At 38.9% G+C, this 14,924-nt stretch overlaps 1 protein-coding gene across 1 annotated transcript in view; it reads left to right on the top strand.

Moving 5' to 3' along the window:
• LOC141936820 (uncharacterized) overlaps positions 1-10,951 on the top strand; it is a 55,725-nt gene extending 44,774 nt beyond the window's left edge. Inside the window, exon 4 of the mRNA XM_074854143.1 lies at positions 10,617-10,951. Coding sequence (XP_074710244.1) covers positions 10,617-10,859 — 243 coding nt within the window. The 3' untranslated portion in view covers positions 10,860-10,951. The remainder of the gene's footprint in view (positions 1-10,616) is intronic.
• Positions 10,952-14,924: the final 3,973 nt, after the last annotated feature.

Raw genomic sequence — 14,924 nt, 5'->3', positions numbered from 1 at the left:
ACCGACACCTCGTTTGCTGGTGTACTGGGCAGTTAGGGTTGCTGTCACTGTGACAGTAATTAATGTTAGCCTGAGCTTGCAGAGCCTGAAATGACACCTCTGAGACACAAGCAGTTCTTTAATTTCATTGGGTGCGAATTCAAATGCCAGTGGTGATACTTTGCAGGCCAGAGCTTGTAACTTATTGCTTCTGGAAGGTGAATAAGAGAAGAGGAACCATTGTACAGTGAGAGGTGTTTCCTTGAAACTGGGAGAGGAGTTGTAGGAAGGATGAAGTTGTATTTTCATGAAAATCTGTAGGCTGAACCTGGTGGGTCTAAAAAGAATCTTTAAAGCATGGAAGTGATGCAACCCCTCTCTCACCCAGGCATGCTTATTTAGAAACCTGGTTTGAAACCGTCTAAGGGTTTGCAGTTGCAAAGTAAAGCAAGGCTGTAAACTGGTTCCGGCTGTAAACTGGTTCCAGCTGTACCCGCAGACTGTAAGCAAGTGCCTAGCAGAGCTGGTAACGCAAGGCAGTGCTGCAGTGGAGAACTGCAGCCTGTATCTCCTCCCGAGGGAGGTGATTCAGCTTGCAAAAGCTCACGGGACTGTGGGTTCACAGCAGCCTGAGCAGCCAGCTTCTGCCTGGCACCCCTCTTCCCTTGGCTTTCCCCCGTTTGGCCTGAGGCTGCGTTCAGCTTGGTGCAAGGTCCCGTTCTGTTTGGAGATGGGTGACTTAAGCAATTATAAACCAATTTTTAATTATTATATACAAGCTTAAGGCAGAATACAGTTTAACTTTATTGGTATAAGACAATGTTTGTGAAAAGTCAAAATCCCAGAGTACGTATAAATATGGAGTGCAGTAATGATCCCTTTTGTCTGTGAAGAATTCAGTTTAAATCAGGATTTGACAAACAGACTGCGTGTGTCTTTAACAGGATTTGACATCATTAGAGGAGTAGATGGTTCAGCTGTGATGATAATTGTCATCCATAATCTTGTCAAGAAAAGAGTTACTTCAGTGATCAGTTTGCAGAGATTTGTGTGAGAGTCCAATTACCTTGTTTTCCATGTGGACAAATGTCTAATTGTCCATAGAATAAAGGTGACCATAAATCTTTAGCATCGACTCATGTATGTGTGCTAGCAAGTTGACTGGTTGAAAGTCATGGACCTTGAGTGTTGGTGCTTTCTATTTAAACCTTAAAGACTGTTCTCAAAAGAGTAGGATAGTTTCTCTATGAAGAAAATCAGTAATTCAGCACTGTGTGTGGTTTGGAGCTTTAAGGTCTGCCTTCAGAATACAATGTGTTACAGTAACTTTGAGCAGGTATTTTTCTGTTACTCTAAGCTGAATGGAAGTTCTATGGGCTGCTTGTTTTTTATTACCAGATCATATAGATGATGCTGTGTTAGCAAGGGCTGACGTTACAGGGAATACTGGTTGTCTTGACATTCTTCCAAATTTGTTAGAAGTTTTTAGCCGGTGCAGCGGGGGCACAACTGCTGTGATGTGCATAGATGGCCTTAACTGGCTAACAGATGTACTCCAGTATCATTCTCAGGAACTGAACATGTCTTGTACTCTGGTGGTATTCTTAGCTTGAGAAACAGGTAACGTGCAGCGTTCAGTGAGTCGCTGTGCCCAGCACTGCCTTTCCTTTGCAGTGGTTTCAAGGAGGATGAATGCTTTGCTTTCCCATCTCTGTGCCTACTGTTAGCAGGCCAGCGGGCAGGAGGACTTCCAAGCCACTTTCTCAGGTGATGGCACCCAAACCATTAAAACTTCAAAATGACCTGCCAGTTTCAGTTCAGTTTGGGGGGATTTTCCTAGTGAATTCTGGTTCAGTAAGGTGTGTTGCAGTAGGTGTGGCTGGGTGTTACTGCTGTGCTGCCCAACATTGTCTCTGTGTAGAAAACCGCTCCTGTTCTTACTTTCTGGATAAATACACAGGGGCACATTTTGGTGTTAATTTGTTAACCAAGTACAATAATTCCGAGTCTTTTTAAGCATTAACACTGTTCTGAATTGGTTTGGTTTTTTTCTGTGCTTTAAACGCCAACATGGGATAATTTATAAAATTCTATCATCTCTTCTATTTCTCCCATTCTCTTCCTGCAGTAGCCTTCTGCCCTCGCTTACCTTGGCACAGGCAGTGGGCTAGAGGGCTTCTGTACCTGCACAGCAGGACTGGCAGACTTCCTCTGTGCTTCCCCATATATACTGGCAGTGTATGGTATGCATTTCAACGGTAAAATTACAATTTTTTATTCAGAATAAATTCTCTTTTCCATTCTAATATATACATAAGTACAACAAATTCAGCACCTCTTGCTGACCTCAAGGAAACCGAACACAAATTGTTATGTGTATAATGAGTCCTTCCGCAGGAGAGTTCACTCACTGGAGGTACTGCAATATGAAACAGAATATAAGGTACACATTGCACTGAAGTGAACTGATTTCTGTTTTGTCTCCTTAACTTCTTTCAGGGTCACTTTTCCAGGTGGACCACCTACCAATCAAGTTACCTTGGGGAATGGAATATTCAACACTGAAAAAAAGGTGTTATTCATGAAGCAAATATGAATTTGCAACTGCAGATTTGTAACAAAAAAAGGTAAATACAGTGTCACTGAGACATTCACTGCAGATAGGCTCTGGACAGAGACTTTAGAAGTCTCTTGTTTTTTAAAAATATTTTCAGAATCTTGGCAAATCAAGGTCTAGTCCCAGCAAGACAGACACAGCTTGCAGGAGTAAAATTGTGCCCAGACTGGCAAAGTATGGCACAGCACTAAACGCCCTGGCCTTTGAAACTGAGGTCTGAATTTTGCTGCTCGTGGCCATCTCTACATGCATACATCTTTTTCCTTTTTTGATTTTTGTTTCTGTGTTGACTCTGACTCATCCTGGTTACATGCAGACCTGGTCTGCACTTCTGTCCTTTCTGTCCTGCATCTCACACTGCCACTTCACCACTGGCACAGTGTGCTTCACAGGTATTTAGTGTGTTTTCACAGCTGGCCATTGTCCACATTTTGCAGATATGCAACTAAAACCCATGAAAGAATCCGAGCTTATGCTAGAAATTCCATTCTTAACATTCGCTATCCCTGTCTAACATACCAGTCACCTTCCGAGTCTACCATATGTTTGGGTTTCTCAGGTGGCCTGTATCATGTCTGGAAATGTGATTTGGGTGAAATGTGGAGGCTGACTAGGACTTTGTTCAGACAGGAGAGTAGCATTAGCTCTTGCTGGGCACCTGAAAATCTTGCCCGTGGCCGCTGCGCATGCAAAACCCCTCTGTACAGATGTGAGTGCAGTAAATCTGACTGTCCCGCCTGGCCCAGTGTTCCGCTGAATGACACACATCTAAATGGCCATGGTGGGTACATGGAGAAGAATGAGGACACACGAGTGCTGCCCTACTCGGGCATGACCACTGAAAATACAGTCTAGTCCAGTTACAGTGACCTTCACTCAGGTTTAGGCCCCTCATCTATCTTTGAGACTGGGTTTTAGTTTCTGAAGTTGGCGATCCAGATGGCTACGTGTGAGTGTGTACCTAATGATGCAGACAGCATCCAATAGGGCTTCAAAGGCAGAGTGCTCCATTTTTTTTTTTTTTAAATTTCGGTATAATTTTCTCAGCATCACACATTGGGAACTTGTGTTCCAATCTGCCTTCAGGCATTTTGTAAAATCTTCTTGTAACATAAGTAAAAGAATCTGCTTTGACTACAACCTATACTGAAAAATTTAGTAAGACAAGGCACATTTCCCAAAGAACTTTATGGCTTCCTGTGAAAAGGCCTATCAGCTCAGTAATACAGGTTATTAAAATGTTGAGAATTTAGATGCAATATTACAACCGTATACTTTTTGTGAACATTTGTGCTAATTAAATTTGATCTCTCAAAATGTTAATGAATGAAAGAGGTTCGTTTCAAGAGCATGTGAATATTCATTAGTATTTTTGCACCATTCTTCTAGCTCTTCTTTGGTACACAGTTCAAACAACAGGATCTGTACTTGGAAGACACTAATTAGCGTATTTTGAAGCCGCTGGATAAATTACACACTTCTTTACATGCTGAAGTAAAATAGTTTCAGAATAACTCTAGACATTCTGGCGATGTTTATAACAGATCTCAGTTTTAATATATTAGTTTTTATAACAGTGGCAGAACACTAAGAAACTGCCCTTTTTTTGTGGCTTGGTGAATTTGTTCCAAATATATTTTTGCCTACAGAAATGTCTGCTATGGATAGTGTCAAAGTGTCAGAGAAATGTGAGAAGTTTTCTGATATCTAGAAAAAACTAAATGACTTTGACAGGGAAGCATGTCCTGCCAACATGATTATAGCTACAGTAGTCATCAGTTCAGTTCACTTTGTCCATCTTTTACTTTAGGCTTGATGAGCTATAGATTCTATACCTTGTCCTCTCTGGAACAAATACCTAGACAAGGATGTTCTAGCCAAGGCACTTTTAGCAATTCCATAGGGGAAGAAATGCTTAAGGTACTGTTTGATAGCTCAATGATTCTGTAAACAGCAAGTGAAACAGGCGTACAGGTGATATTTCCTCTTTTTTAAATTGGTTTTGTTTTTCCCTTAAGTAACCTGTTTTTTCATAAGTCCCATAGAAGTCAGTGGAAACTGCAGGTGCATGTACTTGCAGAATTTTGGGTGCTTGGTTTTTGTTCTTTTTTCTTCAGATTAGGGATAAATCACAAATGATCCTGATTTTCACTGTCTACACTGTTGTTTTTATGTAGAGAATTTCATTCATTAGGCTGTCAGGTTTCAGTTCAGTAGGAGGTTAATGTTAGTATGTCCCAAGGATCTGTACTGTAGTTAGTATTTAATACATTCATTAATTATCCAGAAAGGCAGAAATGAGGGGTAGAACAAAAAAAATGAGGTCAGCAGGATTTGCAGATGACAAAATTATTTAGTGTAAGCCTTTGTAAGAGAAGGCTGGGATGAACTTCATGGAAACAGAACTAGACAAATTGGCAGTTCTGCTTGATGAAATTCAGACATTGACAAATGCAGAGCAGAGCACGTTAGAATGAAAAATCTGAACTGCTTGGACACATGGCCCTGTTCTAACTTACTGCTGAAGTGCTAAGGGAAGAAGAGCACCCAGCACAATTAAAAACTCTTCTCAATGCCCAGAAGCAGTCAAAATCTAAATAAGCTGTTGTAATACAAAAAAAACTCATAGAAAAGACCCGTAATACAGTGGAAAAATATTAGTTCGAGTTTTACTTTAAACTTCACAATAAGCTAGGGTCATTCCATCTACATGAGATATGATAGGAGAGGGCTGTGTCTCTAATAATTCCTAAATCCACCTTCAAGTCTATTTTGTTTCTGATGCAAGAAGCCAGAAGCCCATTGGTGTAACACATGCTGGCTTGGGTAGGAATCTGTGAAGATAGTTTGCCACCTTTGCTTTTCATTATCAAGCTCAGTGTCATTTGGTGATACTCTCTTGAATGTACTTCTGTCGATTTGTCAAGAGAAGATCTGCTCTCTACAAGATGTCATCAGTCTACTTCTATTCGTTTATGATCACCCTGCACACATCGACATCAATCTTCCATTTTATTTCTCCTAACTAGCTGGCATCTTGATGACACCGTTTTTTATGTTCTTTAGAAGTGTTTCGTCTTGGGATCCTGGAGACACATTTGTATTCTCCTTTTTACCCATTTGCTTTTCTTATTGGTTTTGGTTCCTTCTGAGTAAGTTCTCACTATCTCAGATTCTCTGCATAACAATCACACTAATCGGGGGATAAAGAGACAGAAAGGTCAACTTACAAGTTCCTTGGCATTACACATGCTGAGGTGAGAGTCAAGGTTAGTTACACTGTGAGCAACAGTAATCCTACAAGACTAAACATTTTTGTTAGATGAACTCTGCTCCAGCATGAAATTGCAATTTTTAACTTTTTCTCCAGTGGAATTGCCAAACGGTCCTTTGTAGTTGTGGTGGTAACCCAGAACCGAAACCACAGAAGGGTGTTTGTCAACAGGTTTTCATGCAGTTTTTGCTCATTTTAGTAACAGTGGACCAACATTTTTTCTTTCTTTTCTCATGTAAGAGATTTGCAATAAGTTGTGTGAAACACATTAATATAATTAGAAGAATCTCCATATATCCCAATATTGTCTTATTTCACAATCATGGAGTTTTAATTAAAATTTGTAAAATTCTTTAAGCATTTCAGCTGAAGAGCCCTCCAAAGTGCCACGCTCTGTTATATAACTAAGTATCTGACATAATTCATAGCAAGAGGAAAAAAGATTTAAAGCAACTCTGCAGCATGTAGTTTCTCCTTGTGAATTATTTTCCCCGTATTTTTACACAATAGTGTAAATTAATTACAGATGTGCCAGTTTTAGCTCTGTGTTTATCAAATGAAATTACACCGAGATTCCCAATAGCAAGTTTTATGAAGGCCTACAGTTTTGGAAATATTTAAGTTGATGAAAAATCAATTTTTCACTTATTAGTTCTCATTTCACAAACAGAATCTTCTTTGTTCATAACTGACTGCTGCAACAGCTTTGAGCCTTTGATTATTACCAATTATTTGACAATTTGTGCCTTCTGGCTCTAATTCATAGGGCAGGATGAAGGAAAAGGATAGTGAATTATTCGCTAACATTTGGCTTAATTACAATCAGATGACCCTTTCAAATTGAAAAGCACTTGGTGAAAAGCAGAAGACAAATAAGATTTTTTCTGTATAAATAATGAATAGCCTTAATTTTTAAATTTAAAACAACCCCCCAAAATACCCTACACTATCTATTCCATAGCTTTGTAATCAGATGTACTTTGGTTTTGTGAGTTCAGAACACATTCTGTTTGACCTCCGTGGAGTTTTCTTTCACATCTGATCTTGCAGCTGCTTAGCTTTAGGGACTGTAATTCTATTCCACTAAAAAAATTATGCTGAAAGCTCCATAAGGATTTTTCCTTCCAATTTACACCTGAGCTAAACAGATGAGTTATATTGCAGGACTATGTGTGTGTGCAAGTGCTAGATTTGCAAAAACCAACATTTGCTTCACAATTCAAATACTAAGCAGTACCGCAGTCACTTAACTGTGCTCTTCTTAATCCTGGATCTTCTTGTAAAGGACAAGAAGACGTCGTTGTTTATAATGTGGGACTGATATTCTGGATGGCGATCCGTGGGGAGGACTTGCTATTTCGCCTCGGGTTTGTATCATACCAAAATACCTGCAGACTTTCACTCCTCACTAGATACCGGAGGCAGTCCTGAGAGTGACCTGTGGCCCTTTGTTAGACGAAGGTAAGGTGAGTACTTCATGCTAAACCAGAGCATTTTCCTGTTGCAGTGCATCTCCATTGCTCTTTCACCATATGTTTCTTGTTGTCTAAAAACAACTGACTAAATATTTTTGTTCTTCAGGTGCCTGTTCCAGTATCACTTTTCTTTCTAAAATATACTGATTTTGATCCAGACGGTAACCAGAGATGCATATAGTTTCACACCTCACCCGACTCCTGTTTTTCCTGTTTGGTTCTATCTTTCTTTGTTTCTTTTACCCTCACATAACCCATTTTGCGATGTATTTCTTTTGTCACCTGCCCCAGTATGTATCTTACACTTGATTTCCTCTGTAGCACTCCCAGCTCTTTTAGACTGCTCTTCTGGCATTTTCCAGTTGTAGCAATTTTGTGCAGCCCATCCATCTACTCTTACTAAATGAACAGATTTTTTTCCCTTTCCTCATTCTTTCCTATACAAATATCATTACCCTTTTTCAATTCAGTTTACCTTCTCTCTCTCCAGTTTGGTAGCAGATTTAAACTTTGATTTATTCTGTATAGCTTCATAGATGTCTTCACCTTGCAGATATAACAAGTCTGTTTTTCTCAAAATAAAGAAAAATTTACAGATCTCATATTGCTTTCACTTTTTCCTTCTCTGACAGCTCCTTGGTTCTGCCTCTCTCCTGTTTTCACATTTGGTCCTCCTTTAGTGTCCACCAGTTCAATACAGAAAAGTGCTTTCTGCATTTGTGAGCTCTCGGATCCCCTTCTGAGCCATCACTTGATCTGTTCAGTTTTCGTTCTGTTCTGTAGTGCTTTAGCTCTCAAATCTTCCTTTTGCACATAGCTCTAGTTCCTTGCTGGGTTTTACTGGTTTCCTTATGTATTTCCTCATTCTTACCGTCTGTCACCGAGCAGCCGCTTTGTTGCTTTCTGATGCCTGCAAAGTCCTCGCTGGACCGCGGGTGGAACGGCTTCTGAGCCACTCTGAGTCTCCAGGTTTTGTTTCCATGGCTGTGTAAACGTCTCCAGGGAGAAAGGAGGAGCTGAGGGGTTTGGACTTGTTTGGGTTTTGACCTTGGGGAGGGTATGACCTGAGATGTCAGGTCTCATTTGGTGGAGCAGAGCTTTTTGGAAAGCAGAGGCCCCTAAGAGAAATGGAAGCTGGCGATAGACGAGAATACTTCTAAGACGTGCCTTCTCAAAATTTTTTCTGCCATTTGAGAAGGAGCAGTGTTAATTGCTGAGAAAAATGAGTTGCTGTAGCTTGTTGGGTGCTATGTAGGGAGAGAAACAAAATGTAGGGATGGGGAAAAAAGGGTGTAATGATTCTCCTGGTCACAAGTAGAGGCGAAAGGCAAAGTGCCGTTTGTCTGTGCAACCAGTGGCTCAGGTGCCTGATGGAGAAAAGGTTTCTGTAGCTCAAGCCTTTGTTTTCTGAACTGAGGGCAGGGTTTCTTGTCTCTGTGATCTTGTTGGCTTAGGTGTGAATGGCATGCTTGACCAAGCTTGAAATCCCAAGCTACTGGAAATGCCAAAAGTGAAGGCATTGAGCCTGGATAATTCCTCTCTTCAAGGTTCATGAGTCCAGTCTTCAGTCTGACAGTTGTAGGTGTCATTCATATTTTAAAATCTTGCCACAGGGTTAATTCTACTCAAAATTATGCCTCCTCAGAGTGCTATGAGTGATAGTTTCTTGGTGCTTGAGGCTATAGCCAGAAAACTTGAGGTGTAGCAGGTAAGTCTCCCTTTGTTTGTAAGTGGGAACAGTGTCAGGCTGTCATTGTCACTTGATGTATTTTCTTTCTTGGTAACAGGCAGATGCTGGAATAAGCCCGCGTGTTTTCCCCTCAGCTCGTCCAGGCTCAGCCACTAAAGATGCTGGAGCAGGGATGAGGCGGTCAGGCTCCTGTGAACGGTGACTGCTTCCAGTCCTTGTGTGGTACCATGTCTGCTGCCTCCCGCCATGGTTCCCAAGGGACACACGGCTCATTCTGTAGTGCTGTTACTTCCTTTAAGGATCTGTTCCTAAGATAATTCTTCAGTTCCCTTTCTCTTATTTTTCAGTTATTATTCCTTATTCCCATTGTTCTTTTACAGGGCTGTGTCAAACTATACAAAACCCATTACTGTTGTATGGTTTTACAAAATATTTTTTCAGCTACATTTGAATTTTATTCTTTCCTTCTACCATTTGTTTGTGGTCTAATTTTTTTTAATGGCAGGGTAATATTTCTTGATGTATTTACAGTCCTCCTCTAACCAGTCAGAGTAGCGCATATTCATTTTGTTGTAACGCTTTTGCTCTGCTTCCTTAACTTTTTTGTTTTCAATTGCATTTTAATCCCTTTCCCTTTGTCCCGCTTTTGATGTTATTTAAATTTTGAGCTGTCCGTTGTAAACAGTTGTCTATTATGTTGTTAGTCTTTTGTTTTTGAGGAGCTGTAATGGATTATTTATGCCTCCTATGTATCTCTGGGACTCTCTGCTTCTACTTTTTCCACAGAAGTAGATTTTAATTCTGTTTTCACTTATTTCTGAATTATTTTCCCCACATTTACTTGAAATCCAAGAGGCTCAAAGTCTTCTGTTGTATGGGTTCAATGACAGTACAGTATCTCTTGGTCAGCAAGCTTTGTTACTTTTTAATTCCATACCTTTCTCTATTAGTAAGAGGTTATTTAGAATTTATTTTCCTTTTTATGGATTTACCATACTTATATTCTGCAACTCCCCCTTCAGCCATAGATTCTTTCAGTATTAGCCTTTTTATTAAAGAAACTGAAAGCTTAGAATTCAGCTAGTGGTTGTGAACATGTAAACTCTGATTTGAATTATTGGTTCTTCTGTAGGTTTGTGAAATCTTGGATCAAATTGCTAAACTTGTCAGAGGGTGCTATGCAAGTTGAGCACAAACTAAAGCACTTTAAATTCAGACGATCTTTCTTAGTCTCAATTCCTCACCTGTAAAATAGGGTGAGTATTTCTAAACTTTGTAGTCAGTTTAGACTTTATGGCTTTTAAGCAGGAATTCTTCTAGGAATGTACACTAAATTTATACATCTGTTGTGTCCTCTAAACCAATTCAAGGATTTTTGATTTGCTGTTTTTCCCTTTCTTTTTTTAATGATTGTGCATGTAAATCTGCTAACAGGACTTTTAAGTGGTTTTTTTCTTTGCCTTGTAAAATGTAGGGCTTAATCCGTTATCAAGCATTCAGTACATATTTGTAAACCACAGGCTAGAACTAAAATACTGTATTTGTATCACTACTCTTTTTTTAACTGTTGTAAATTCACAGGGAATTGTGAAGAGAGGTGAAGTTGTGTTCGAGGCTGCCAGAAGCCGCAGAATCCCAATCCTGATGGGAACACCTGGAGGTGACCAGAAGAGGACAGTGCGGATTGTTGCCGATTCCATCCCCGACTTGCCTGACCTGGGGCTTATTGACAAGGAGCTGGCAACCAGTGGAGCTGGAAATCCCAAGGTAGAACAGATGATTAGAGACTCTACTAAAGCCTTAAGCAACTTGTCACTGCAATGACAACTTACTGCATTTTAGGAAGCAGCTTCCTGGTTTAGGAGCAGGAAGTCTCCACATCATTATCAGGGTTAATATAACATATTTAAAAAGGACTCAACGTGCCAGTAAAATAACAGAGTAGAGATAATATGCAGTTACAGAATAATTGTGTCTAATTTCTGAAGCTATCTTGAGCAAAGGCAACAAGTCCTTCTAAGGTATTTGAGACATACACTCAGGGGTACTGTCTTTCAGTTTATAATATTACTGTAGAAAACTCTGATTGCTTCTCTTATTGTTATGGGTTGTCTGTTATGTTGAAAGAACTACGTAGCTGGTATCCAAAGACTGTCCCAGACCTATTTCAGATGATGCAGTTCAGACTGTGGTGGGAGAAAGGACTAAACTACTGGCATTTTTTTTAGATACTGCATTTTATTTATTGCTTTTTTTATTGCAATATTGTTATAAAATGGGTTCTCTGCGGGCTTCAACTGTCAATTCAATACTAAAGTTCAGTGCAATACTATAAAAAACAGTTCAGTTGGTAGGCTTTTTAAGCCATAGCCTATTAGAATGAAAGTTCATTAATTTATACTTTATTCCTGTTGTTGATAGTGACTTAAATCCTGCTTATAAACACCTTGAGAAATAAAATATGAACTGCCTTTGGCTCCATATGCAAATGAGCCATAAGGGCTCAGCATTAACAGTCTAGTTTTTGCCTCCTGCATATAAAAGGCAATAGTTACTATGCATTGTAAATCACAGAGTAAAGAAACTACAATAAAACAAAAACTAATTTTACAGTTCTGCGAATTGCCTGCAGAAAACCTGTAGAACTATAGGGTATCTTTTATTATTGCCAGCTTGTCATGTATAAAACAGGGAAGAGTAAATTTTGATTTTTTTTTTTTTTTATCCCCAACTAGTGCTGTGTTTTTCACTTGCTTGAAGAGTAACGGTACTCATAGTTGCAGTCATAGTTTGTAACCAAATTGTTCATATTTAGAGATAAAAATACAGTGGAATTTCTACATTAAGTTAATGTGCTAACTTTATATAGGAGCTTCTAGGAGGACTTCGGAACAAAATAGTGTATTCAAAAGCAAATTCAGTACACTAACTGTAAAGTTTGGGTTTATTTAAGCTGGTATATTTTGCATTAGGTACTGTTTGTAGCATTGGGTTGTAAACGTACTAAACTGTATATTTTTCAAGAGCTTTTTTAAATTCCAAGTATTCACTGGTTTGTAGTGTAAGTTTCACGTCATATTTAGGTTTGGGCCTTTCTATGAAGGAGCACCAGTATTTTCCTTGCAGTAGAATTGGTGTGTAAGCTGTTTAAGGAATGTTTAATTCTAATTAGAATACTTACCTCACTTAGTGTTCATTTTTAGATTGGGCTTTGTTAATTGTAAGAACTTGCATAATTGCTATAAATATCTGCTTTAAAACAGATTTGACATATTGCACGAATCTTGAGTTGTAACACTGTTATTGAAAAGCACTTTTAAATTTCTTACTAGAAGGACCATCAGAGTACAACTAATGTTGAGATTTATTTTTTCTATACTGTCTGATGTTACTGAAAGATGTTGTTATTCTTTCATATATTTTTTATAAAATTATAAATTACATTTCTATAAACTAAAACCCTGTCATAGTACCATATGGTCTTTTCCAAAACATTTTCTGTTTGTGTTAACATGTTTATATTATTTTCCCTTGGTGGAGATTAAAATGATGTTGAACAATGCTGACTGACTTTCACTTTCTTTTCACTTCCCGTGTATCTTGGCTGTCAAAAACTTCAAATGGAACAGTTCATTGGAAAGACAAGGAGATGTGTTTTTCATAGTTAATGTAACTGATACTGCAGTGAGTCTTAAGGGTGAGTAGTACAAGGTTTGTCAACGGCGAATGACTTCTCTAAGAGTTAATGTGTTGACCTCTTAAGGTGAGCTTGGAAGTTCTGTATCCAAATACTTTTTAAGATGTCATTGTAAGGGGTTAAAGTCACTTTATAATTCCAAGTTATGTGCCATTACCTATGTTGTTGAAAGTCCTGTTTTAAGTATTTTATTGTTACAGGTGTTAAACTGTAAACTAAGTGTCTGTTAAGGCTGCTGTAGTTTGTTAGAGGTCTTTTATAAATCAGCATCTCAGAGAACCAAACGTTTGCAGCAGAGCCTGCTAGTTTTCAGACTCACCTGTAAAATTTGTGATTGTTAAGCAACAGCCACACTGACTGCATTTTCAGTGTTCATTGTAAAGTTAGAATTGGTAAACAGGTAACTCCTCCTTCGTACTTTTCAAAAATTTTGATTTAGTGTCATATTTGACTTGGTTGTTAAAACCAAAATATTAATTTCTATACATTAACAAACTGGTCCAAGATAAATGTGTACTATGTTTCAAAAAGAAGTGGTGAAACCATTTCTAAGTTGAATTTAGACCACAGATATTGTACGATTCACAGTTCAGCTTTATTGAGATTGCATGGCTGTAAAAGGAAGGAAATTGATGTAACATGTCCTTGGATCCATTTATGTTTAAGGGGAAAAAACCCCAGTTATTCTTTCTTAAGATGGAATAAATCAGTGATCATTAGGCAAAGTTCACTGAAAATTTCATCATGGAAACCTTGCCTTGACCTACCACCATCAAAATTTTTAGCTTTGACAAAAACTTTTGTGGAACACGAAGACCTATGAAAGTCTCCTAGGAGAATGCCATATAGCCACAAACTTTATGGGGGAAAAGGGTTTTGGTTTTTTTTTTAATTGCAGTGGTAACTATAAAATCCTCCCATAATAGGAAGGAGTGTTTCAGAACTGATGCCCTAACTTACAACCAAAAAATTATCTCGAGGAAAGATCTAGTAGGTCTTGTCTTTCATAATAAGGCATTAGTTTGACTCAAATTACTTAGAAAACAGAGAGGATTGTTCAATAGCTTATAGTTAATGTATGAACATGCATTTCTTGCTAGTCATCCATGAGTGAAATTTATTTTAAAAATAAACTGAAAAGTTGGTGTTTTCGTCTATTTGATTTGACAGTTGGCGCATCGAGCTCCAGCCCCCCTTGCCTCTCTGACAGCTGACACGCAGTGTAGAGCTTGGCACTGGAAACACTGGGTGTTGTGCTTACACTGGCTAAATCCTAGCTTTAGATGGTAATATCGATCTCTTTCATGCTGAAGGTATGATTTTTTGTTTGTTTGTTTGTTTGACGTTGGTGTTTTCATTGTGAAGTCCCAGACTTGTATCATGAATACAAGGAAGAATTTGAGTCACAGATATGATTTAAAAAAAAAAAAATATGAAAACTAATTGGTAGACAGCTTATTGGGGGGGGACAGGTAGTTTTTATGTTTGGTGATTAATAAATGTCCATGCTGCCAGGTTCCTTCCTCCTTGCTGTTCCTTGCAGCTTGAGGAAGCTAATGATGCTGAAACTGTTCCCTGATACCTTCTGGTCCTGCCGCTGGAGTACGTTGTTCAGCAGTGTTCTGCCGCCTCTTACGCATACACCAAGGACACAATTATTTTCAGTGCTGGCTGCGTATGGCTTTTGTGGACTGTGAAGTGACACTTAGGAATTTCTTGTACTTTTACAAATTGTACTGTATAATTGTGTCCTGCATGCAGCGTAGCCACTTTGGGGAGAACACTCTCTGACAAATCCAGAAGCTATGAAGTTAGTAATCTTGGATCTAGACTTTGCTCACACGGTGCTGCCAGGAGCTGAAGGAGCTTGCCGAGTTCAGGAAGCTTCAGGGTCTAGGATCTTGGTGCTGCGTGCTATGCCAGTTCTTGAATAATTGAAAACATTATTTCAAGGAAACTGCAATCCGTTGATGAAGAAGAAAGTTCACTTGCTGTCTTTGCCCAGTGGAAGATGATCTTCCTTATACCCCCTGGTTGATTCTGAAATGCAGAGCGTATCAGAAGCAATAATAAAGGGCATCATCCCAAGTGATGCTGTGTCCTGAACTTGTCTTGGATTTAGCACGGGTTGTGTATTCCACAGCCATTCTAGAGGCAAGCTTGCAAATTGTTCAGTATGTGTCAGCTGTTAG

This window comes from Strix uralensis, chromosome 34 (genome assembly GCF_047716275.1).
Source record: "Strix uralensis isolate ZFMK-TIS-50842 chromosome 34, bStrUra1, whole genome shotgun sequence".
In the NCBI taxonomy this organism is placed as follows: Eukaryota; Metazoa; Chordata; class Aves; order Strigiformes; family Strigidae; genus Strix; species Strix uralensis.
This window is presented reverse-complemented; position numbering and strand designations above follow the sequence as displayed.